This window comes from Myripristis murdjan, chromosome 18 (assembly GCF_902150065.1).
Source record: "Myripristis murdjan chromosome 18, fMyrMur1.1, whole genome shotgun sequence".
Lineage (NCBI taxonomy): Eukaryota > Metazoa > Chordata > Actinopteri > Holocentriformes > Holocentridae > Myripristis > Myripristis murdjan.
In genome coordinates this window covers 16726345-16753935 of record NC_043997.1, presented here as the reverse complement: position 1 = coordinate 16753935, position 27591 = coordinate 16726345, and the positions used below count along the sequence as shown (strand labels likewise).

Sequence of the window (27591 nt, the reverse complement as noted above, 5' to 3'; positions counted from 1 at the left end):
GGACAATGTTATTGTTCCATATCCTATGATGAACTGCTCTGTATTTGCTAATAAGGGGGAAGATGTAAATAAGATGCCTTTATTGTGTTCCACAATAATATCCATATATTCCACCCTCTGTCCATCTGCTCCTAATCCAGATTCTAAATGTTTTTTCCACTGAGCTGTCCACTGGTTTAGATGTCAGTAATCTATGGTTAGGCCTTGTAATGCATTTCTTGTTGTCGGAACAGGGACGAGTAACTGGATATACTTTTTCCTGTCCCTTTTCCCTTTTTCCAAACAATGGAAAATTTTCTATTCAAGTTAATTTCTAAGTAGATTAGGTTTAATGGACAAGAGAACCTTAGCCAAAATAGTACAAGAAAACAGCAAGAGTGTTTTTTTTTTTTTTTTTGTCTTATCTTATACCATTCCCTGTTCAGTTATTCAAAACTCAGCACATGAAATTCTTCTACACTTGCCATGCCCACTGTTTTAATCTGCAGAAAATGATTTCTTTGATTAGATTATTCTCAAATGGAGGTCTTTGTAAGGTGGCTTCTGTAATCGATTCCAACAATAATAATTAGATTGGCTGTGCTTGGATATGCCACATTGCTTTTGACATCGTATATTGTAGTCTCAGTCAGACAAACAAATCACCTGCTTGACTAAATCTTGCTGACTAAAACTTTGTCGCAGTTATCCGCCAACCAATTTCTGTGTGGAAAATAAAGGGGCTCCACTTGCATGGTCACTGCATATACTGTGTGTAGTCAGTCAAAAAAAATATATTGATCCCATGACTTTTGTGATTGAAAGACACATTTAATAAGCTCTGTTTCCATTCAGACAGACTGCATCAGATCGCATTACTTCTCTCTCCATGCATGGCAAGCATATCCATTTAAACTTGCTCTTTGCGACTGTGGAATCAATCAATACCTCAGCAGAGAGAGTTATTTGCATCACATTTACTTTGAGATGGAAAGGAGGACGTGGAGTAAAGATATGCATAGCTCCACAAGGAAGCTCTTTTACAACAGATTGTATAAGATTGCGTGACAACAAGTTTGCCCTCGTGACCTCTATAGATTCTTTCGGGGAGGCTAACATCCTTTTCAAACTAGGATTTAAGCTCACTGATTTTGTGCACGTTTAATAACTGTTTGACTGTGCGCAGCAACATTGAGGGCAGTCATGTAGATGCATTTTGCACATGGTATAGGCATGTTCTTGTTCAAGTTTTCTTTTTTTTTTTTCTAAAGGAAAACAGATCAATGTGCTTCATTCGGTTAGGGCCCCCTTAGGATATAGCTATTGCTTGTCTCTGACAAGCACCAATGCCAGGACCTCCCCCTCCCTTTTCCCCAAATCAGACAAATTCATCAGCTCTTCCGGCAATGCATCTCACTTCGTAACCTCACCTTCAGAGCGGCAGTGTTTGAATACATACATATTAACAGTGAATAATATTTGGTTGTGGAGGGACCATGCCGATATCCCACTGACTCCACGCCATCAATTGTGCTGTCAGATTTGAGCCTAACCATTTATTACAATCTATAGGAGCTGGTGCCGAGACAGTGATGGAGGACCCCGAATACTCAACCATATTTCTTAGTGAGTTTCACTTCAAGATAAACAAACATTATGTGGTTTCAGATACATCCAATATATACCTATTCAAAGCAGGCATGTGCCAGTGTTTAAGGTAGTACCTAGTGGTAAATCAATCACTCCCTTTGCTATAGTCAAAGTGAGGGATGAATTTAAAATGCTGGAAAAAATGGTCGGAGGTTAAAGAGTGTCATTTCTATTTCTGACCAGAGCACTTTTTGGAAACAGGAGACTTGCCTTTTGTCAGCCACCAAAGGGAGCTACAGTAGGAGCTCGCTAAGAGCTTATTCTGTTGTCGGTCACTTTACAGGGAACATTACTGAAAGTGGATATAAAGCCATATGGGACTCTTAAGCCTCAAAGGACAGACTTCTTAGTGTAAAGTGCTTCATTTTTCAAACTTACATGACGTCTCTTGTATTTATAATTCATTTGTGAAAAGGCAAGCTTCTTATAGTAGCTGTACCTTTATATGAATATTTAAACACTTAAGTACCCACAAAAAAAAAAAAAAAAAAAAATGCTACAGGTTGTCCCAAGCAAACTTTTCATATTTTCTGACCATTTGAAGAGGTGACCTGGGATATGGTGCCTTACTAGGAAGGAATAAAGGATTAAATGCTTTGAGGATGCATAATAAACAGGGGTTGCAAGAGACAAAACCAGTAAGAAAAAAAAAATCTATAAAAACATTAAACATTTAAAAGCCAATGCTTTTGTATATTTTATAATCCTTCAAAGCATGTTGCTATGCTGATTTGCCTTGGGATGTTATATTTTAAAATCTGACTCTACTGTAGGCATTATGAGTCAATAATTATGTGCTGATTTTAGTCATGCACTAAACTCTTTGTTTTCTCTTGGTTCTTACAGGTTTTCATTAGTGAAGTGAAACTAACAATTTGAAAAAGGAGAATAGGGAATTGGTTGAAGTCTTTGTTTGGTTAAACTGATACTCTTTTTTTTTCATATTCCTCTAGTAAGCTGAATGAATTCATGACTCCCTGGAAGTCTAGCATGCCCTCCATCGAGGCCAGCACTGAATATTGATGTGTGGATTACTAAAATTGATATGTTGAACACTTCTGTGTATCGTAAGGATCTTTCATCAATCACATCTCAAAACAAAGTTATCCTATAATCAGCTTTTGAGTCTTTTGAGGAAAGAATATACAATGTTGAGGCTGACTGGGTGAGACATGTGGTGGACTGTTTTAAGTCAATGGGAAACGATGAAGGAACTTTGAGGTTTATCCGGAGCCAGAGAGGCGGAGAGAGCCAGTATCATCAGCCTTAAGCTCTTCTATTGACCACAGCCTTTTGTCCCATCTCCCAGGGGATCAAAAATATAGTGAAAGAATACTGTCACATTCTCAGTTATCCTGCAATGGGTCACACTTACTCTTCCCCCACCTTTGTCTGCCAGGAAGCGTGCCAATAATCTGACAGTTAAATTGGTTAAAAAATTACTCTTATGTTCCCTCTTAGCATTTGCTAGTTTCTTCTCCCTCTGGTAACTTTCCTTGCTTCAATTGTTATGCTTTGATAATAGATGATTTCTTCCCTCGCCCACATATACTGGCAAAAAAAAAAAAAAAAAAATATATATATATATATATAAATATATATATATATATAGGAGCAAAAGGCAGGGTATCATGCAAAATCAAGAATGCTGTGAGTACTGAAATGCCTATGTGCCTTCCATATTAACCAAACCAAAAGAATGTTAGGAAAACAGGCTCTCTGAGCACCAAATTCACATTAGAAACCATAACGAAACGTCTCCTGTGGCTGGGAATTTTAATGCCACTGGCCAGCGTGTGGAGGTGGTGAAACCAAAAGGAGAGCTGGTAACAGAAACTGCGTGCTTCTACAAAGAACGCCTTATTAGATCCAGTCTCCACAGCGTTAGTTTCCAAAGTTAATTAGTGAGAATTGAAGTGATGATGAAAGAATTGATGTTGATTGACTGTGTAGTTTGAAATTTTAGTTTGAAATTTTATTTATTTATTTATTTATTTATTTATTTATTTCATCCAAGTAGTGGTCCAAGGATATATTGCAGGTACAATCTTTGTGTTGTTCACAGTATTTTTAAGGGCATCACTTGAGCAGAAACTTTTTGAAAAGAAGAAGAGTTCATGGCCCACATTTCTGCTGTATAGATGAGAAGGACACACCCACATTTGAATAGGAAGAGCTCAAATGTGTTGATCTCACTCTGCAGCTTGAATGAAGTCCTTAAAGGCTAGTATACATGCAACATGATACGGTCTTTTAATGGACCTTTTTTTTTTTAAAAAAAAAAGAAAATAATAATAATAAAGTGAACATTTTTCAAACCCAAATTTTGCAGTATCACAAATTGCATTAGCCTTTGTTATCCTTACTTCCCAACACAATGATTTAGAGAAATCTTCATAATTTTGCTTTGTACCACAGCTTCAGTACAGTCCTTGTGTGCTCTGAAAAGTGTGTGTTGTGAGCAACACAGACACACTCTGCAAATGTCTTTGGGTTGATATCTGATTCAGCTGTAGGCAATATGCAAGGTCAACACAGTTGCTGCCTCTATGCAGATAAGGCTGCAGTGGTTGGAGCAGAAAGAATTGGAATTCAGGCTTGTGGGCTCTCTCCACACACCAATCCCCTCATATAGTTTAGACAAGAGAAAACAGGAGCACGGCAGTACATGTTTCCATCATCAATCACCTCAGAGAGTCAAGTCACTCTGGAGCGTCAAAGCATGAAATCCATGATTCTCAATGATAGGGCTGTTAAAATTCCAAGCTTTCTGAGTCAATAGCGTCAGAATGCGTTGTGGAAGCAGCCGCCATCAAAGCTGATCCAATGGGAAAACTCATCTACCACGGCCGCTGTGACAAAGCGACAGTTTATTTCGAAAATATGGTAATTTCATGATCGTCTCTTCCATATCATGGTACCGCTTGGCGTTGGGGGAGTTTTCTTGTTCATGTCTGCCATTTGTTATTTGAATCGCCCCACGTGTGAATGTGTGCAATGAATTACACAAATTGTCCTCAGCTAATATCTTCCCGGAAGAAACAAAGAAGCAGCATCCCGTGTGCCCTGCATCCTGATGGCCACTGTGGGCAGAAAGGCAAACACTGAGTGATTGAGTTAATAAATGAATGAATGAGTGTGGAAGCGAGCAACTTTCTGGACCTTCACAAGGTGCTTTGCGGCTTTGAAAAAAACGGCAAATGTCCTCAGAAAAATGGGCGCTCTCATCTGCGATACTAGACAAGGGTGTAACATTTAAATTTCTAAATTTATTTGCAAGATTGCCCAACCAGTTCACATGGCGTCTTCTTTCCCCACTGGTCGAGGCATTGTAGTCGTTTCCAGATCTCATTTTGGAAGTATCCATCAAATTTGATGAAGCCTCTCAAACCCAAGATGGTACCACATTTTCAGAGGGAATGCAGGCCCTGCACTGGGAGTTGTAACTCATCTGTTAAACAGTGACAACCATAATTATGCTAGTTGTGAGGCATTTTCCTCATTTTTCGATATGTATACGCAGCTTTGCCAAGGGTTGCCTAACTCTAACCATTCTGAAAATCCTGACATGAACATTGCGGTGCTGGCTGTAATATTTTCACCCCTCCCAATGGACATATTGGGTAATAAATATGAGATCCACCAGTAATGTCTTGCGCAGATGATGTTATTAGACTTGCCAGCCTGAGGCATCAGCTGTGTGTATTGGACGTCTGTCAGAGCTGAGACCTCCCCATCCCCCACTCCCAGCACAAATCCCCCCCCCTCTCTGCTGAAACCAACTGGTCCAGGAATTGTATGCCAGACTCCTGGAGCGTCCCAGAGACCCCTCTCTGCTCCATGTCAGTTGCCAGCAAGTCAAAAGAAAGACTCCTGGCATTGCAATAGACTCTCCTCTGCACTCATAATACAGAAGTGAGCCTTCTGAAATGATTTTCTCCCTCGCCTTGGCTTGCTTCATTTTGGAAAAGGACTGGGGGTGGAATGCGAAGGGGGTAGCGGGTAGGATAGAGTTTCGGAGTTTGCTTTAAAGATTACCCCCCACTCCTGATGGCCTGTTGTGTGGGCTGACTTACATTCCACTGTCACTTTGATACAAAAAAGAAATGAGGAGAATAGGAAGAGAAAGGACGGAGGGGCAGAAAGTGCCCTTCAGCCGAGCTTTGGGTACCCTGCTATGACAGGGGTAGAGGTGGCTGACAGGACTCCCCAGAAATGGAGTCAATATTGTTTTAAGAGGATTGGTGGTTCTTGATCATCAACGGTGGAAAGACGGACACTGTAGGATTAGCAACTCAAAATATTTGGAAACTGATGCCACTCACGGCACACAACCATGAGTTTTTTCAAGGCTGAGTAAAGTGACACCAGATGGGAAGGCAGAGGGGCTGAATGGCATTGACTTTTGTCGTGCAAACTACAGGCTGAAAAAAAAAAAAAAAAAAAAAAAAAGATACACCACTGTAAATGAATACAGAGAAATTTGCCTACTAATGTAATTTCTCACTCTGTTAGTATTATGCTAGGACAGTGCCGCTTTGACCATGTATTTTTCTAGGTTAATTATATCATATTAGTTTTACAGGAAAATAAGTAGCTGCCCGACTAGCCTTATCAGTGTATGCACCAGACTCTTTGACCACATTAAATACAAGTTGCTCTCACGACCTCCCAGCATGGCTTTGCTCAGTATTGATTGGGAAAAGGCCAGTGCCATCAGCTGAGAGTCTTCTGTTATCCTGATGGCATAAACAGTAGGCAATCTCATTAAAAAGACTTTGCTCCAACTGGGTCTGTGAAATTTCCACACATTCGGGGTGCGGTGCTCTGGAAAGTCAAAAGCAATAACTGACATCCTTGCTTTCATCTGTTCTGTGGAGAGGGTAGAATAGTGTTTGTGGCCATGGGATAAGTGGATGAATAACATTACACCGGGGTGCAATTAGGAATTGGACCTGGGTCGCAAGACCTGATGATTCGAGGCTATGTCAATTAAAGTGTGTGTTAGGAAGCCAGGCGGAAAAGGAAGGCAGTTTGTAAGTGCGTGGGTATGAGGGCACAAGTGTAAAACAATGTATGTGAGAGGATATGAGAGTGCAAGTGTGTATAGTAGTGCATGTGTGTGTTTATGTGTGTATGCCAGCTCCCATCAAACACATAATACTACAGTGATTGTCAAATTGTGGCCTGTGGGACACATCCGGCTCACCAAAGCTCACAGAATATTAATGAAATCAGAAGAGAAGGAAAAAAAAATGCTCTCCGGTATTTTTTTCTTTCTCTGTTGAAGCGACTCCAAAAACAGTTCCTATGGAAATAATTTTATTAGGAACGATATGTGTGATTTTTCTCTTTGCATAAAGTGACAATGTACTGTCTAGTGCTGTGTTAATAAATAAATAGCCTACATAACTTAATGCAATGGAGCTGTGACCATATGGATTTTTTTCTCAGCGCGGTGAAAAAGCAACATAACATGGCAATTTGGCCATTTCCTAGCAACTTGCAACAAAGGTTTTTGGTGACTGTGAACATGCTGGTTTCAGTCCTGTGTCTCGACAACCTTCCTGTCCGTAGATACAAAATTTTGATCATTTGAAATATTTCACATATCTCAAATTCATTTTTGGCCCATATCACCAGAACTGAAGCTCGTCGTGACTCAGAACCAAGGTCCACCAGGGGATTTTTGAGGACTCCAAAAATGCTGGTCTTAGTTCCATGACTATGACCTTGTGCTCCCGAGATATAACATTTTGACACTTTGAAAAATTTCACATATCTCGAACTGACTTGTGGTAATGACAGTAATGAGCTCAACCCTGCAGTAGCCATCACATCATAATGAGATTACCGTCGCAGTCTACCTCCCTCATAAAGCTGTGCTTTATTTGCTGGATGTACACTGAATAGCAGTAGCCTTGGATAAATGAAGCTGAAACAAATTCCTGTCTTTTATGAATGGAGAGCAGCTTGTGTCATATCTTTATGCAAGCATGGGGACAATGTTTTCCACCAATCAGGACATTGCATAATAGTGTCAAATTGGAATTACAGATTTGAACCATCACTCCTCAGTGAACTGCCTCCTTGGCGGAGGTCTGCTGACTACTGAGAGCATTTTCTAGGATGTATCTAGTTATTATAAATTTCCCATGTTTTTTAAGAGTCTTCTCATACTGATATGGGCTTATAAAACCATTAATTTTGTGAGAAACTGAAAATATTAAGCAGAAATAGGCTAGTTAGGTCTAAATAAATTTAAATGTTATTTGAAAGTCTGGCCCCCACAGTGTCCGCTGAGAAAAATTCATGTGTTTGTCCGAGGGCCAGACCCCTGCAATACTACGTCGTCTACAATGTGGCCTACATCTGGATGCCAACCATGTCGTTATGTTTCCGAGTCCAATCTTGTAGCAGCCTTGCCTGATCTTACCGTAATTGATAGGACTTCCAAGTTCATCTGTCCCATGTTTTTAATCCTTGGGCTGAAACTTTTGACCATAACTCACTGCCCTGTCTGTGTGCGTGTGAGTGTGGATGTACCACAGCTCCAATCGTGATGCTGTAAAAGCCACGGTTTACAGTCTGCTCCAGTACTTTTACATGCGCTAACTACCTCTGACTGTTATGTGGCTGACTCGCCCCAGGAGGCCTCCGCTTTCGGATTTAGAAAGGTTGCCTGCTGAGTTCGACCCAAACACATTATCTTGCTCAGCCAAGAGCCACAGGGCAAGGTCACTGAACTGTCTGTCTGTGTGTGTGTGTGTGTGTGTGTATTCATTCCAGGGCTGTGCAATATGGCTGTATATAGAATGATAGAAAAACGTGTATCATTACAGATTTTCCGCTATAGTTTCTGTTGTTAATGTCGCATAAGCCTCTGTATTTTACATCAGAGTCGGAGCTCCTAGTCTTCTTGAATGCACCATAACTTCATGTGGGCCTGAGCAGCAAACAAACAGAGGAGCATGACACAGAACTAAACCATGCAACACTCCGATCGCACAAGACTCAGCCCAGCCAAGATGAGATGAGAGACTTGTACCTAAGAAGGAGGCTGCTTCTGTCATTTGGACATGATTTCGATAAAAAAAAAAAAAAAAAAAAATTGACATCAACCAGGACACGGTGCTTTGCAGAGTACATTGCAGACCATTTCCCATGTCAGACTCCAGCACACAAACCTCTTCTACCACTTGTAGAAGAACAATGAGAAGCAGGATAGGCAGAGGCAAAAGACTTGTGCTACATGGAAGGCAAGTATCGAAAACAAAAGCAAATCTCTGTTCTGTTCAATGTCACTGCCAAATAGAAGGAGAAAAAAGAACGTGCCTTTGTATTTAGTTCACAGATATGAAATTATTAATATTGTAATAGAAGATTTTGTCACACTGTCCTAGTTCAGTTTTCCAAATCATGTAATGCCTAAAAACACACAGGCAGGCACAGATCACACTTTAACCCACCCACCCCACCACACACACACACACACACACTGCAGAAACACTTCCATTGATATTCTGACATGATTCTTAAAATATCTAGTTCTCCTATCCTATCTCGGCCTCCCCCCCACACACAACAGAGATAGGACATCCGCTGCTAGCTTCAAGGTTGGTGTCAATGTGATTCTATCTCTGTGGTCTCCAATCCAATTCTCTAAAACCCCTGTGTTAGCAGATTTGCACTTCACACAAAGTCTTTAATGGCTTAATTAGCACTAGTCAGGATCCAATGAAATTAAAGCGGTACATCCTAAATGGCTGTTGTTTTTATTTTGTAAATAGCAGAGCTTGGGCATCCACATTGCCGAGTCCATTACAGTAGTGCATATCTATAGAGCGCATTGGTCTGAATCCCAGTACATGTAATGTTGCCACAAATCTCTTGCATCACTCCCTTGTGTTCACTATATATTGTAGCTGCTAATGAAAAATACTTGAGGCTCTGCTGAAAAAAAAATGGGAGAATAAAGAAGAAGGGGTAATATATAAAGCTCACCTGAAGTGCAGGGAGCATTTAGATAAAATTTACACACTGAGCAGGGTTGGGGTTCATAGTGGCCAATGCCAGATTTGAGACCAAATTCACTTCATTTATTAAAGGTCACTCAACCTCAACTTGGATAAGCCAGAATAGCAAGGGCAAATAAATGAGGCTGGATTTTAAAATGACCGATATCTTGTAGTGTACAGTATATGGATGTCTTTTGCCTTAAGCACCCTATACATCCCATATCCCATCTGTTTTTAGAACTAGCGAGACCAGGCACCTTGAGACAAGCCATGATTTGTCAGACCTGAGAGCATTTCCCCCGACATGAGAGGAGAGTATTGCTCTCTTTGTCCAGGGACACCCCCTGTGCGGATGTTCGCCCAGACCAATCAGGCTTTCATCAAACTCTATTCTGTACTAGTCTGAAGACTTGGGGACCTGATAGCCTACTAGCTCCCACCACTTCCCCTTCCATATTTTAAACCACTACACAGCAGGCGTCTCTCTTGCCCGTGGCCTGGAAAAACAAAATGTCCAATTACAGATGATTATCTCTGAGCATTTTGTGATGAGCTGGACTCAGGGAAGGCAGAGGGAGTACGGGTTGGCAACTAGGGGGCCCTCTGGGTGTGACCTGAAACGTAATGATTCGGAAATCACTTTTAGGACCCTGGCTGGGCTGCCTGCTGCGGCCAAGATAGGTTGTTTCTTTCCAAGAAGGTCTGTGTGGGCTGACTGATTGTCGAGTCGGAGATAAAGCCTAGAAACGAAAAATATTTTAATGTTCTTTCCGCCGCTACCCTTGTAGTATGCACGTTTGTTCAGCACAACTTTTGACCTTGAATTGAGAAGGAAGGCCGTCCTTGTTGCCCTCAAGCACTGTACCAGGAATTCACAAGGTTATTATTGTTGTCTTATCGACCGACCCAAAGCCAGGTCACTGGGGTCCTGACAAGAAAAGCCCTCTCACCCTTCTGCTAACATTGCCCAAAGCTGCTCGACAACACCAAAGGAGCCTGCAAAGCAATTCACCACAATGACCAATGACCTCTGTGTCAACCATGTTTGGGCGATTTATCTCTGCACTCCAGGTGAATAAGACCGTCTGACTCAACAAGGAAATGGACTGTGATGTCTGGACAATAAGACCTTTTTTGTTTGCCGTGCTGTCTGCAGTATGTGGTGAAACGTGTTGGTGATTAATGAACGCTGCAGTAGAGAATAATCTAAATTGCGGTGATGGAGTCCCCTCCCTGTTTACTGGCTTTGCCAGTGTTCACAACTTCCCTCCACTTTTTCGCTCATGAATTCTACGGGCAGCGAACAAAATAAAGCCACACATACACCACCAGGCACACTTGCATTCTCTCCAAGTCCCTGAATATTTCTCCATATTTCCCTTTCTCTCTCGCTCCCTCCCTTCTCTGCCTATTGCTCTGCCTCTAATTGAGCTGCAGGATGGAGACCAGGTGGAAACCATTTGAATTCCCTGTGGTCCTGACCATTGTGGTTGCTGGTGACACAGTCATACCTCTCATTTCCAGACCATTAACAATATATTGTTGTCATTGGTAACACTCACGCTTCAATCATTATGCCACCGAGACATACCGTAGCAATTAGTGGTCAGAAAAGGTAGAATACATATGCATAAACAGATAGAGGGTAGAATCACAACTGCGACCAAATATGATTTGAGTTCATGCTGCATAATACGTATTTGTACTTGTCTAAATTGTGCATCACATTTCCCATCCAAGGGAGCTGCGTGATTCATGTTTTAAGATGCTGTTATATTCTTTGCACTCAGCACAGCATCAGATAATGATATTGAAATGCATGCGCCATTGGGATCAGTGTTATTCACACTGGAATTTGCTCTACCCCTGATTCAGAGGCTGAGCTGAAATTGCTGTTTTTGTTTGTGTGTTTGTGTGCTTTTTTTTCCCCCCTCTCCCTTGACTTGTTGGATCTGGCAGAGAGTGAAGTGTCTATTGGAAAATTATGCAAATGCAGTTATAGGAATAGAAAATGGAGGGAAATTGAGACCTGCAAAAGTCAAATACAAATAAAAGAAAATAAATGGAGGTCTTTTAGCAGATGCCCTCCAAACGTTTGCTCAGGCATCTTCAAGCTGTGCTGGAAAGTGATATCTTCTAACAAGAGTAATTTGGAAAATGGCTTGGTTCAGCTTTGTCTCAGGAATAAAAGGCTTGGCCCATATGGTGTGTCTCTTTGTAAGCTTTAGAGCTTGCTGTTGCAGCGTACCCGGTGGTTGTCAGCTCTCTTTTGACTGTGCAATGTCCGTCTTGAAAACTGGGAAGAGCTTTGCACTGGATGTCAGTAGAGGTCACAGCATGTCAAGCAAACCAGTCCGAATCCACCATTTCTCAGCTGTAATTTAAATACAATAAAAGGTTGATTTTTGTAAGAATCGATGGGAAGGCCGGGACACCATAGGCTGTAGGATGAGGTCATGTTTTTTAACTACATATCTGTCATATCCATAGCTCTGCCGATAGCCATCCACCTGTGTGTCAGAAAATTGATCTTGTCAGCATAATACATTGACAATATATTGACTCTGCTGTGTAAAGAGAAATCTATATGAGCGCTGTCGGTGCATGGGATTCAATTTTGAGGTTGCAGTCTGCTAAATCTATCATAGTATGCCTCTCTCTATATAGCTGTATATTATACTGACAATAAAATCAGCATGTTTCCGCTCAGGAAACAATGCAGCCTTTCACAATGCGGCCATGTGATGTGGTGCCTTTTAGCTCAAATTCAAAATCAAGCTTGGCCACATAATGACTGTGCCAGTGTTTGTGGGCACAGCATGCCAATTGCTCCTGGTAGGTGATTAATGGCCAACAGGTAAGGTTGTCATGGTAACCTGCCCACCTGAGCCACTATAGCAACAGCAGTTACGAGGGTTGTACGTTGGATTCACTCCAGGGTGAGACCAGCCACAATTCATGAGCTGCAAATGCCAGCTAATATGCCTTCACCTCCGTCTACCTGTCTGTGTTTTTGTTTGTTTGTTTATTTTGTTTTTCATTTTCCGCCCCCTCCTATTTATCTCACTCGCGTCATCATCCTCTTGCTTCATCCTCCTGCGCCATCACCCTGCATCCTTCACTCTCTCTGTTACCCTACCATTGAAATTCCCTCTCCTTCTCTCTCTCTTCCTCTGTCCTGTCCCCTCTTTCCTTCTCTGGCTCTAAGATCCATTTGTGCTGCATTAGGAAAGATGTGCTATGTGTGAGAGAAAAAGAGAGAGAGAGAGAGAGATTGAGAGAGAGAGAGAAAGAGAGAGAGATAGACAGGGGACAAGTTAGAAAGAGAAGAAAGACGTAGAAAATGGATAGTGTCTGAGCTTTGCATTATAATGGAGCGCTGTCTCAAGGCAGATTTGCCCTGCCTTTAAACCGTGCATCTATCTGCATTTATTCACCCAACTGTACATCCGCCTGGCCTATTCGCTTTTATTTCTCTCCCTGGTGGCATTGTAACCCATCCCCATTGTATGCCTGCGTAATGTTAAATATTTGTAATGGTAATTTGTTTTATTTGTTCGCAGCTGGGTTTTTTATGGCGTGTGCGAGTAATTTCCACTAATAGATTGTGTCGCTATTGTCTTTTAGCCGGGAAGTTGTGTGTGTCAGGAGGGGCTGCAATGTCTTTGTCCTATTATTTAACCCAAGCCATCAGTCACACTCAACAAGCCTATCATATAGGACCATTCAGAGGCTGTGCAGGCTAAAGTTAGTGCTATTATATGCCTGTCACTGGCTAGCTGTGTTGGGGTCCCTCGCGGAAAACCAATTGTATGAGTGAATGCCTTGGTGCTCAAGTTGTCAGTCTCCAGGGATGCACATAGTACCTTAAGATAGTGCTCTCCATTTACCTTCAGTTTTTCACACCTTTCAGCAAGGATTAGGAAAACATTACTTTGACATTCAGTCCTGTCTAATATTTAAAAATTGCCCGCTCCGTTTTAAGCCATCAGGGATGTTTGGAAGCGGAGCCAAGTGGAAAAATAATCTTTAACTTTAAAAAGGGAAAAGGATCATCTCAGTTTTAATCATCTCAGCTCATCTGCTAAGATTTCCGAGTGAGTGCTCATCAATCAAAATGTATGCAGACAGAGAGCTTGATTAATATTCATTTTATATGAGACACTTCATTTGCATGAACACGCTGTCTGTCTCATAAAAATTACCAAGCCCTCCCTTCTGGTCTGATAAGCATCTGGACATGGAACACACTTGAAAATCTGAGACATGGTATTTAACCCGGCAACACGATCCCACTTCATTACATAGTGTTATGTGGGAGGGATTCAAGCAGGCGTGACTCGTAACATCATACTTAGTGTGCCCCCATCAGATAACATTGAAGATCAGGTTTCACTTTGTTGGATTAGCATTGTGTAGAACGCCTATAGGGCCTATTGTAGATTAATGAAAAGCATCTTTGGTTTCCTTAGGTGATGGAGTGACTTTGGGATAGGTGGTGACATACACATATGAGGCCTGCCCCAATATTCATCTTAGGTTCACAGAGGCCAGAGTCCTTCATATGATAAGCACTATCAGGCCACACAGGGTAAGAAATTAACTTTTTTTTTTTTTTTTTTTTTTTTTTTTAAAGGGATTTTCTGCCCTCTTGATCTTATCTCCTTGGGCCATATTACTCAGTTTGGGGGCCGATATTATTGAACTGTGAAACAGGAGGCTACATATGCATTGGCTGTTGGTAAATAACCACTGAGTTTGTTCCAGTAAGATTTGTTTTTATTTTAAATCATACCACATCATCACAGAGTAACAGCGGGGCAATTTCCTGTTGCTTCAGGCTGCATTTTTTGATTCTTCCTCAAAGAACCAGCTCTTCATAGGTAAACATAAATGACATACACTGAGGCTCAGTAGTTACATTCATGTGTGAATATATGACAACTTAATGTAAAAAAAAAAAAAAGAAAATGACTCACTTTATCAGGGGCAGTTTTTTTTGCCACCTCCTTTTCAATTTCCTAAGCATTTTATGAAAATTTGAGGATTTTTTCCCCCCTTCCCCAAATTCCCATCCATTTCTGACCTTGTTTGGCAGCCTTATAAAAAGTTGAAAAGTAGCGCTGAGGAAGTGGTGAGGAAAATATTAAGACATCTTTAAAAATAAAATTAAATAAAAAATGAAATAAATAAATAAAGACTTGGAGCAGGGTGCTTGTGTGGAGCTCATTTGCTTTAGCAAACAAGGCCAGTGTTCAGTGATGCTGTTACACAGCAATCTTGGTGGAGGGCCAGGGACTGACATGCAAACTAGTAGTTGTGTATTTAAATATGTAAAGTAAATGTAAAGCGCTTGTAAAACAATTGGCATACCATATTTTAGAAGGGTGCAGGCAAAGTGGCTTGCATTCAGAGGACGGAGAGGGAAAGTGAGGGAAGCACTGGACTGAGAATGATGATTCCTCGATGTGCAGGGCAGCGACGCCGTCTTGGCACAGCTAGGAGGCTGAGCGGGCTTTTGTCAAACACACGCGGTCTGCAGCCATTTACTATGAGAAAAAAAATGTAATTATGACAGTCATGAACTTATCCCTGTAACCCTAAGCCACACAAATACATCCGATTTTTTTCCACAACAGATAGATGGAAAGATAGTACCATCTGTATCATATTTATTCAAATATGTTATCCTCGTTAGCTGTTACCCACTATTGTTTCAAGGGTCAAGTTTTTTTTATTTTTTTATAATATGACATTTGGCCTCATATGTATGCCATTATCTAGTTTTTCATTTTTATTTTTCAACCAATACCACAGCATGGGATATTTTTGACTCCTTGTCTTTCTATATTCAATTCAAGCAGGTGGCAAGAGGCCTGTTTTCATATGGTATTGGTATTTATCAAGGGTTCCCACCGAGGCCCTCCTGAGGAACAGCTTGTGTATTTCTTCCTCTTTTTTTTTCCCCCCAAGTGTCGTGTCATTGACAAAGCACAGTTGCTCAGAAAGCCTAATTGCAGCACAACACATTTGACTCTCACTTAATATCTCGCTACTTGTTGAGAACAAGAGAGTTATCAGTGTCAAGTTAGCAGGAGGTGTTTAGTACTGAATAAGCAAAGAGAAACAGCTTATTTTTTTCAAGCTTTAAACGGTGAAACCTTTTAACATTGGTCATTGATAAGTGTTTTTTTTAGTTTTCAGCTTCTTTTCTTTTTCTTATCAGCATTTCTGTGGTGCGCTGAAGCATATTAAGTCTATATGTACATGTATGCATAGCCTTTTTTTCTCTTGTCTTATATTGTAGTGCTTCCCTTGTTCCATGTTGCAGAAAACAGATGATTGATCGATGATCGTTGATGATTAATTCAGCTCATTTTCTGTGCACAAAATGAATTCTAATACATAATTCTTTTGAATATAGCTTTAAAGTTTGAGTATCCATTGTAAAGAATGGAGCCAACGCAGATTCCTTTTGTTTCTCCTCAATGCTCGCCTCTCATTTTCCTCTGCTGCTTCTTCTCATTTTCCCACCGCGTTGTGTGACCAACTGTGAGAAAAAAAAAAAAGAAAAAAAAAAAAGCTTTCCAGCAGCAACCACACCCCTTGCTATCTGTGTCACCCGGCGCAGTTTTACTTTAACTAGATAGAAAAGTCAATTAATTAAACCTGTCAGGTTTCATCTGAGCCCCGTTGGTACAGACAGATTACTAAAATAACAAAAACAACAACATCACTGATTAGGAAAAAAAAAAAAAAAGAGAGAGAGAGAGAGAGAGAAAAGTTGTTCTGCGGAAACACCAAGGCAGTAATGAAGAAGTCTCCTTGATGTGGCTGAAAAACAGACGCTGCCGTTTGCTGCTAGGCCTGCTAAATGTTGGCCAGCTTATCTAAGGGAGTTATCCTAAATCCCCCTCAGAACAAGTACCCTTGAAACGTCAGCGCCATAATGTATCATAAGGCTCCTTCTGGAATACAAGACGAGTTGGCAACGCCGGACTGCCGCTCTGTCTTGTCTTTTTTTTTCTCTCTCTTTTTTTTTTTTTTTTTTTTTTTTTTTTTTTTTGATTGAACTGGGTCCAAGCCCTACTCATAAATATGTATTTTATGATGTGTTCTTTTGGCGGTTGGGAGTTGTTCCTGTACCTAAGCCCACACTTTTTTTTTTTTTTTTTTTTTTTGTGAGAGCAAATTAAAAACTGTGATAGTGAAGTGTTTTTCATTTTATGTGATAATTTCGATGTAACACCTGTGCAAGTAGTTGTTGCATATCAGTTGTTCTGTGAGATATTGTGAATTTTGATATGCGTTTATAGAGACACACACAGACTCAGGAAAAAAAAAAATCTCACTTACACACACACACACACAGACACACAGACATATACATACATACATCCATAGGGGACTAGAAATTCTCATTGTCTCCTGTCACATGCGTAGCCTCTATCTCCAGCTACTCGCTCGCTGTATTTTTGTGACAGTTTGGGTGCAAAGCCTGCAAAAAAAGGCCACATGCCAAAGCTGATGCCATGGAAATCAGTGATAGGCTGTCTCTTCTGATATGTTTTTTTAATATGTTGTCGTGATTTCGTCTCCTTTTTCCCTCTGCATCTCTGCCACCAATTTAGAAATTGTCCTTTGCAGTATAAACGTCAGGGACAATTTTCTGCCTGGGCAGTGCATTTGAATTTGATTATTTCTGGAACACATTCCTATGTACTTCTTGTCAGGGGAGTCCAAGCTATCTGATTTGATGTCATATTTCCTTTACCTCCCCTGCAGCTTTCAGGGCATTTTATTAAAAGTGCTATTTACTCGCGAGGATATCTCATCGATCAAAATAACAATATACTCTCTCGCTTTGCTATTTTCACATCCTTAAAAGCCACGGCATCATATATACAAACATTGCCAGGGCTGAGTGTGGTTCAGACTAGTTGCCTTTGGCAGGAGATTCAATCTGTAGTTTTCTTCTCTCCTGGCCATTAGCCAAGACTTGCTTGATGAGCACATCAACTTCTAACCTCTTAATAATGCCCAAATGGCCTGTTTATGCAGAGAGATCGCTCCTGATAGGCTTGGTCCTTGCCTCTTAACCCTGCTGATAGCTGCTCCAAAAAATCTGATTATTCTTGTCTAGGATTGTTTTTTTTATTTTATTTTATTTTATTTTATTTTATTTATTTAGGATTAAGAGCTAGATTATTAAATGGGGAATATATCTGTGCCTAAGGAATGCACCTTATCAATCTCAGCACAGAGCGGCATGACAAACATCATGGACTAACGGAGAGAGGATTGAGGAAAAAAAAAAAAAAAAAGGGAAGAGGTTTTACTAAGAATGTAGAGAGAGTTTACGTAACGCTGAGTTTCGGTGCCTGTTCTGGTTTCCTTGCCTCAAGTGCTTTGTCCTTCGGTGCAGTGCCCACGTTATGACCTTTTGTAACCAGATTTTCTGATGTCCTACAATGGAATTATCCCCACTGAAATATTAAATGCAGTATGGAATGCCTAATGTGCAGGGATAATGCTTCTGTAGGGGATATCAGCATCGTGGGCCCTCTTTGGATTGTATCATTTTGCAGGGATGATATTGCTGCAGCAGATCATGGTTGATAGTGGATAATAGGAACGCCTGGATGTCCCGATCATTAAAGCTTACTTAACCTCAATATAACGACATGGGTTTGTGGAGATAATCTTAAGAATATCATCGGCATACACATCATGGAACAATTTGTCCTCCAACCGGTGTTTTCTGGATTTATTCTTGCATGAATATGTTTTCTCTGTATTTATAATAGTGTCCCTGCAGTGTCCCAATCAACATCATAAGTGCATGCAAAATCACATTTGATGTTTGCAATCCATTTTACGTGAGCTAGTATAATGTGTTCACTGGTGATGGCGCTCTCTTGAGCTTAGCAGAGGTCAAGGGGTTACATTGGCTCGTCCGGCTCAGTGACTTTATCTGTCCAGCGATTTTTTTTTTTTTGTTGTTGTCTGGAATTGGGAGGAAAGCCTGCAAGCACAGTAGTCACTTTTTGGGTGCTGTGAATACTTTCACAGGTGCAAAAACTCAAACTGTGAGGTTAGGGCTCGTGCCCACAGGAATGTCCGCAGGAAAGGAGAAACGCCGCTGGGTCTCTGATGTCAATTACCATCAGGCACAAAAAAAAAAAAAAAAGATAAATAAATAAAGCCAAGCACATTCATACACACAAGCTCTGGAGCACATGTGCATGCGCTCTCACGCTCTCACACAGTTACCGTCAAACCCAGAAGAGTATGCGCTTCATCACTCGCTCCCCGCCTCTCTGTGGGAGTGATCTGGAGGTGGAGTGAGGGGGGAGTTAACACTTCGATGAGCAAACAACAACAGAGTGCCCAAAAATACATTCTGTGGTTCACACTGTCTTAGTGTTTAGTTGATCACACCCAGTATGGGTTCAGCTGGCTGGAGATTGAGCAACTTGCAGTATGTCACTGGATGACAACTTGAAACCCACAGCGCCATTTGGATTGTGTATAAGGACGATGAGGCTACGACGCATCCATCTGTGGTGCCTCTGAGTGCAAACTACCCACTTCTCCGGCTCTCTTAAATGCATGAATCACTGAGAAGCTCTCTGTTACCCAGTGCAGTTCCCAAACAGACACTAAATCGTATTCGCCAAACACCTCTAAAATTCTGTTCAGCTAACAGGTAATTTTTGTTTTTCATTATAGCTTTTGGACGTCATCCAGCAGTGCAACAGGACTTGCGGTGTCGCGGGGAGTGTGGTGCAGCGGAGGGAACCGTGCCATCCCGTAAGCACCGGATTCAGGCTTTTGCCAGCAAAGGACTGACTACTGATCTCAACTGGGACCATCAGCAGCGGGCGGTAAGAGGAGGAGGCCATGTGGACCGCACGCCTGCTCCTCCTCGCCAGCCTCTTCGCACCAGCCGCTCTGGGTGAGTTTGGCTCATTAGAGTTGGTGTGTGTTTTTTATGCGTGTGTGTTTGTGGATGTGTAGATGTGGACGCAACACATACCCCTTTCATTTTGTGACTGGCATGATTTGAAGCCATATCAGAATTTCAACCTATGCCATTTTAAGAGCTGGATTCTGTCAACATGATAAAAGCTCCTGACTTCATGTCTGTCTAGTTTTCCGTGTCTATCTCCTTCTCTCGCTAATTAGCAGTTTTTACTCCCCAAACTCCCTGCAACTTTTTTCTATCCTCTCTCCTCTCTCTCCGTATCCTTCCAACACACTTCCGCTGTCTGTTTCTTTCTCTCTCTCTCTCTCTGATTTTCTGTCTATTTTTAGATCTGTCCCTCTTTCTCTTGGCTCAGTCTCTCTGGCTCTCCTGGCAATAGAAAATGAACTGAAACTATTTTCAAAGAATCATTAACACTACTTTGGCTTTGTGGCGCATTTTTTAAGATAGTGAGAATTGCACGGGAAAAAAAAAAAGACTTTTATCATTTCACGCATTAAGATCTTAAGATTAATTTGCGAGGCCTTTCTTTCCCCACGTCTCAGCAAGCGGAAGCCGCCGTAGATTTTACAGTTTCCCTTTGGCCTCTGTGGATTGTTTCTGAGGCAAAGTAAATGAAGTCATTTAAATTCAGATTAAAAGAAGTCAATGGTGGTGGTCGGGTGGTTTGCGTGCGTGTGTAGGGGGCGGGGGTCACAATCAACTAGGGTTTAGATGTAGGGTGTGTTGGGAGTGGGGCAATGGCCCATAAAAATGTTAATTTGATACGGCTAAAACCATTAATGGGAGATTTCAAGCTAATTGAATTGTTTTTGTGCTGTGATATCAAGGGGGGTGCATGGTGACTCAGGGCAACTTACAGTGTTAACGAAAGCACACCATCCCAGTGGCACAAGGTTTCCTTAGTGCTCAGTGGGAGAAGGTCAACTGATGGTGATATGTCATGCATCTGCCTTTGTATCGCTCTGTTGACCAGGGGTTGAGGCATTATAAATCGGCTGATTTAGTACCACTGCGCCAAAAGAGCCAGGGAGATAAACTATGGGGATAGTAGGCTGCATATTTAAACTGCAAAAGGCCATAATTCTCCGTCAAATAACAAGGTGAGAAAGGGATGTATAGTGAGCACTCACACCTTAACATAAATTAAGCAAACACACACACACACACACGCTGACATACTCTGAAACACACATTCACAGACAGCACCTTAAATAGACCTCTCACCCATACACACACAAGCAACATCATGCATGCACAAGCATCCACACTTTCACCACACATTCTTTGTGTGGCCGGTGTTGCTGGCTCCTACTGTTCCTACCTCTTGACCTTGGGTTTGATTAGTGTTTATTCCAGCAATCAGTTCACTGGAATCAGTTTCGCTGCTTTCTGAATCAGTCATGCCCTAGTAATCAATGACTCATTGATTTTCTGGGAATAAGTGACTTCAAACTGGCAAACCAACCACCCGCCAGTGCTTTTGGTGCTGCAACTGAGGGAAACTAAATTTCAGAGTTCTGAACCTGCTTACACAAATAGCGGCTTTCCGATGCCCGGTTAATTGGTTGACATTTCCAAATAAATTATTTGGCAGTTGTGTCAACACAAAGCAATCGCGTTTAACACCCAAACACAATGCCGTGAGTAGACAGATGTTGCCAGTGAATTCTAGAAGGAGAAGCCTTCGTTTTGCAGCAGGGAATATTCTCCACCATGCCATTGTGTGTGTGTGTGTGTTTTTTTTTTTTTTCCCTGAGAGTGTTCGAAATTTGTACTTCAGGGGATGCTGGCCTACTTTGGGATGGTATTGTAGAGTCCCTTGTCCCTATATACTATATGGCTGGGTGCATACATACACACACACCTATATACACACACGAATGGAGTTAAACATGGGGAATAGCAGTGGTTCTTTTGACACAGATGGCTTGTTTCACACATAATACTCACTTCATACTAATACACAAACACACCATCTTCTGTTAAAATCCATACAGTTGAACGAGCAGAGCCTCAGTTTCCAGTTATTTCCTCCCCCTCCTAGTTCTCATTTATTTGACACATAAATTCAGTTGTTGGACCCTTTAGTCCTCAATTTTGTCTGAAAATAAGGAATGCCTCTGGACAAGTGCAACTAGAACCCCCCCCCAGAACTAAATCAGTTTGTGTGTGCATGCATGTTTATTTTAGCATAGAGAATCAAGCAAAACTAGACAGTGTACCAGCAAAGACGCAGTCAGTGGGTAGAAAAGAGAAATAACCCACAATCCCATGTCATCATTTTGATAGCAATGAATAACAATGGAAAAGCAACGCCCAAACGCTCTGGTCATGCCTGAGCAGCAAATTCATCATTTGTTTCTGCACATGTAAAATGCGCTGGGAAGGATTTTATATTCATACCACTTAATGCCGCCCCGTGGAATCAAAGACAGACTCTATAATGGATGACAGCTCATGGACCGCTGCAAGAGACCAAAGCATGAAGTCTGACATATTTGTCATGGTCAGAGACTTGTGCATATATCAAACCTGGAAGCAGATATCGCCGTGAGGCAGGGTGGGATGCGGGGAGAGAGGGATGAGCCAGCGAGGGGGGTATTTGCCTAAAGCGTCCATTCAGCATGTGTGTATTTGTGTGTGTGTGTGTGTGGTGTGTGTGTTTTTATGTTGTTCCCAGCTCAGGACAGAGTCAGGTAATTGACAATTACTCCAACCGCAGTCAAGAGAGCTCTGCAGACACCTTCCTACACAGTCGAGGGAAAATAAACAAGTGACCCCGTCCATCTCACTCATTCTAACCTATGCGATGTCAGCTGCATTTACTGAAACCTGAGCAAACATGTGCCTTAAAAGCTTTTGATCATGCCGAAGTATCTATTGCTAGTAATGCTAGCAAGCATACAGTAGCAGCAAATTGTCTAGTGTCAGTCTCAATGTTCCCATGGCCGATCCACTTAATTAATCTCCTTGTGCCGGCGCACTGACTCCATCCGCCCTGGCATCCCTGGGTTTGCCTGATTTGCTTAATTAATTAAACAAATGACTTTCTTGAGCTCATATATCAAAATGAAGAGAAACTTCTTGGTAGAGCCCTCTGAGGCATGTACTGTTTTGTTGTGATGCTTTTTGAAGCATGTAAAAGAAGTGGGCTTTCAGGTGGGTGGATGTCAATCATTCATTTGCAGCAGTGTAACACAGGGGTACGTAGTTGCTCTAAGGATGAAAGAATGCATGCATCTAAATGGGACATTATATTAAGAAAGTAATTTTCAGTGATGTCTTTAATTTATTAGGCAAATGAGGTGATAATTTAAGGTATTTTGTTTCACTGTCACAGCTTGTCAGGGCTGGTGGACCGTACTGACTTCATGTATTTTAATCTAAAGATGGATCTGTTTTTACTGGTAAAAGGTATAGTTTAAGTCATTAGGACAGCTCATATCAAAAGAAAAGTTTGTTGACGGTCTTCAAAATGTTTTATCGATTGGCTTAAAAAATGCCCTGGTTTAAATGCTTTAACATGATAAGTTGCCTCTCTTTTCACTGGAAATGGATTACGCTTTTTTTCTTCTCCCCCATAAGCCATACAATGCTTCCTGTGACTGAAAATACATAAATTGGGCAGCAGTTATGGAAAATTTACTTCATTTTTATACCTTCCCTAAGGGCGGCCTCCACAGCTGTCATTTGGATGCCAGCTTATTCCATATCTCACTTCTAAATGCATTTTTTTTTTTTTTTTTTTTTTTTGGTGTTGCAGTCCCAGATGGTCTCCCACATTGTCAGACCACGTGGCCTCATTTCAGTAGAGTTATTAGATTGGGATATAAGCTAAAACGTGTGTAATCCACTTGTCTTTGTATTCAATTTCAGTTCTCAAACCCTTGTAATTCCTTCAGTGAAATACACCCATCACGTGTGCTGTTTTGGCATGAGACTCAAGAAGCCTTCTCTTTTTAAGTTGTTCCATAATGAGTAAAAAAAAATCAATAGCTGGTTGATATGGGGAGTGGGAGGAAAAAAAGAGCTTTTGCTGCTCGTAAGGTATACCGTAGGCCTTGCCTTTGCCAAATCGCTGTCAGAACTTGCAACCCAAGAGGAATGAATGACGGCAACATTAAGCATGATGTGATTCCTGAATCTTTGTGGGGTTAAATGCCTCTGCAAGTTTTATAGGTGCTCTTACTGGGGCTCGTGTATACCTTCCAAATAAACGAATTAGAATCCCTATCCACTCGGTTCCTCAGGCATAATTCAGTAAGCGCTGAATGATGCCATTTAAAGCGGACTTGCAGCTTGCCGAATGGTGTTTAATGAGGACGGATATTGACAGCAGGGTCAAGTGGCAGTGGATGTTAGTTTACATTAGGCCACATAATGTGTGTGTGAGTGTATGGTGTGTGTGTGTGTGTGTGTGTGCAGCGTCGAGCAGGCTGGAGACGGAATAGCTAAGTAACCCCGTGGACCAGCACACAGGGCAGAAAGGGTGGGCGTGTAGTACCACAGGGTTTCCCACTGCATAACAGCAGGGGTCAGGCAGTAATTTGGGGTGTGGGCGGTATGTGAGGATTAGGAAGGACAAACAGAAACCATGCAGGGAGACAATGCAACAGCCTACACTTTACTCAATTTCCGAAATTAATTACTTTTCCCTCGCTCAAAAGGACACACTGTGAAATGTACACAGACGATCTACATTTTTTTTATCCCCTGCCAGTATAATCCATCCAACACATCCACGTGTGTTTACATATGTGACATATTTGCATTAAGATGACACATAAGGTGTTAGGTAAAAGCTTTGGCTTATGATTGCATGCTGTGCAACAATGTTACATATTACAGTTATGTAAATTTCTTTGCTTCATAGGACTGTCTTCTGACTGTCTTATAGCTCTTATAGCCATATAGTTTCACAATCATATAAGAGGGAGGTATGAGGAGAGCTGGGCAAGGCCTGTTATTCCCCACACATTGTGCTACTGCAGCAGCACATGATTAAAATCCAGCCCTGGCTGCCGTACTGTATGCTTTCTCTAATTACCCAGATTAGGGTCCCCCATCTGTAGATATGCACTTTTCATGTGAATTGGGCAGGGGTTAAACCTTGTGTGGGCTGCGCGGTTTCTTAGCTGTGGGTCGCTAATATAAGTCATCAATGTATTGATTTTGCAAAAGAGCGTGTGCATGTGCGGGGGTGTGTGCGTGGGAGGGAGGGGTTCAATTTAGCCACAGCTATCGATCAGCTTGTAGTGTTGCTTGGCATTGTTGGGTGACATCGAGACACACATATCATGTTTCAATGGAAGCACCTGGAGAGCGAGTGAATGCCTGCTTTAGCTTATATAACATGCTGCTTGATGGCCGTACAACAGCAAACAGCCAAGTGCTGTTTCCTTTGCCTCAGCTGAGACACTCTGGCATTTTCCATTGATGGAAAAAGTCAACATAATGGCAGCCTGTGACCAGAACAAGCATCCCACACTTAAAAAGGTAGAACATATTCTAATTTTTTTTTTTTTTTAATTTACCAACACAATGAGAGTATCTAATCAAGTGGTTTTGTTACTTCCATTTGTGTATTGTAGGTGAGACTCAATTATAGTCCTGTATTGTTTGGTGAATGAAGCAGAGGGGCCCTGTTGTTGTTGGTTGTTCTGGGGTCAATTGAGGGCACGAGACCACCGCAGAGAAAAAGACCAGACCTACCTGTCCGTGACTCAGAGGAAATGGCGAGCCGATGCTGCTTTTATTTGACCGACAAAAGGAAGAAGTGAAAAATAAATGGAGAAAAAAAGGGATTAATTAGTTATCATTCCTTTTGATCTCTTTCTTTTTCCCCTCTTTCTCTCATTTAACACTTGAGCCACAAGGGTGAATTTTAAGTTTGTTGTGGACAAAGAAAGAATGCTAAAGATCTAATTACATTTGCCTCAAACTCAAGTTCACCAACAAAGCAGCGGACCGACTGTAGGCAAGCCAATGTGCACCCACCCGTCCCCTCTCTCTCTTTTTCTCCCTCCCTCTCCCTCCCTCCCTATTTCCCTCCCTACCTCCCTTCCTACCTTTCTTGCCACCCTTTCTCTCCCAGCAATAACCTCACTAACCTGGTATCTCATCTTGGCAAATCAATATGAAGTATTGTAAAGTCTGCATTTGGAGCAAAGGTGGGAGGATCAAATGTTACTGTGGCACAGATTAGCCTAACAGACCTTGAGGATAAGAGAGAGATGGAGCGAGTGAGCAAGCAATGAGGGGGGGGGGTGCGATACTGGAGATGGCCTTCAATATGGCCCAGCGGCCTTGTAGGGGAATTCAATACAGCCATTGACAAAAGAAGGCCTCCATTGTGGAGGAACCCGTCTCCTTTGGGAGGCTGTTCCATTTCCTTATTAATTGTGCTCTCATTAAAATAAAAGGAAGGAGAGGGAGGAATGGATCAAGAGAGAGTAATGGTAGCTCTTCAGCGTAGCAGCCCCTACTTCCTTGTTTGGACGGATGCCAGGGTCAGGCAGTCTATGGTTCCAGTGCTTTGCATGGTGAGGAAAACACTTTTTTTTTTTTTCATGTGCACACACACACACACACACACACACACACACACATGCAAACACATACATGTGCCAACATGCACATGCAGACTTAAGGCAAATAGCAGATTAGCACTTGGACAGACACACATGCGTGAACAACATACACACACACTCTCTCTATCTTAATCTTTTACTCTTAAATACCTCCCACACAGAAGACCACATATTTCTCTCACTGTGCCCTTCCCCCTTCTGCTCACATACTCACACACACACACACACACACACACACACACACACACACACACACACACACACCACTACATTCTCTGCAGATGTACAGTTTGCAGGCTCTGAGGGTCACGGCTTGCCCTCAATCTTGCGCTGCAGCTGTCAGCCACGGGAAAGATCGTCAATTTAGCCCATTGATGGATCACCTAAAACCACCAGCCCACCCCCACCCCCCACCCCAACCCTAACTGTACTCCCTAAAGAAACCCAGAGGCCTGCTGCTTAAGGGCGTCAGATGCCCATGGGAGATAGGACTCAAACATGACAGGAATATACACTTTCTTTCCCAGCCCTTTTTATTGCACACACACAGATCTGCATGGAGACTGTTTCATGTTCAGTGTGACCTCAAAAGACCCGTTTTTCTCCCCGCGTCTTCCCATGTCTGTCGTTTTTCCATCTGCATTTTTTTTTTTTTTTTTTCATTTGCATCCTCGGCTTGTTGCAGGGCTTTGTTTACATCTGATTGGTCTGAAGAGGCATTGCCGCTCATCTGCTCCGTCAAACTGTCCAGTCGTCTGTTGCGTCGCTTATTTTTTGTCCTCCTTTAACCTCAGGCTAGTTTGAACTGAGATGGAGCTCACCATAGTTGATGTGTCTTGTTGAGGATGGAGGAGGTGGGATAAGGGGGTCATAGCATCCTCCCCTCCCAAAAAAAAAAAAAAAAAAAAAAAGCAGAGAGATCTCCCCGTGCGATAGGGCTTGTGCCTTGGAGCCTACAAAAGACCAACTGTGACAAGTGAGAAAAATTGCAGGTGCACATTCCCCGGCGGTGCACCCGCTTTCTCCTTCCCTCTCCACACACATATTAATGCATGCATGCTCTGTCTCCCTCTCTCGCTCTCTCTCTCCCTCCATGATCACTGCCCCCGAGATGGTGGCAGAGGGAACTGGAGGGAGATCCTTTTACACTATGATAATGCACTCCTTTCTGTCCTACGAGATGGGCTGAGGGAAAGATTGAAACAGGAGATGCAGAGTGAGGGATGTCACTCCACAGCAGGCCGCAGGATTCCACAATATGGAATGCCATTTAGAGGTCCAGAGCAGATGTTTCAGCTGTATGCAAGCTTTGTACATGCAGTGCTGGGTATTATAGTCATGGATGGTATAAATGTCTCAAAGG

The 27591-nt window shown here is 42.0% G+C and overlaps 1 protein-coding gene across 4 annotated transcripts in view; it reads left to right on the top strand.

Moving 5' to 3' along the window:
- LOC115376785 (adhesion G protein-coupled receptor L3) overlaps positions 1–27591 on the top strand; it is a 209142-nt gene that overhangs the window by 39761 nt on the left and 141790 nt on the right. For all 4 annotated transcript variants that reach the window (XM_030076553.1, XM_030076550.1, XM_030076549.1 and 1 more), the window contains exon 3: positions 19380–19605. In XM_030076553.1, the coding sequence (XP_029932413.1) occupies positions 19551–19605 (55 nt within the window). In that variant the 5' untranslated portion in view covers positions 19380–19550. The remainder of the gene's footprint in view (positions 1–19379; positions 19606–27591) is intronic.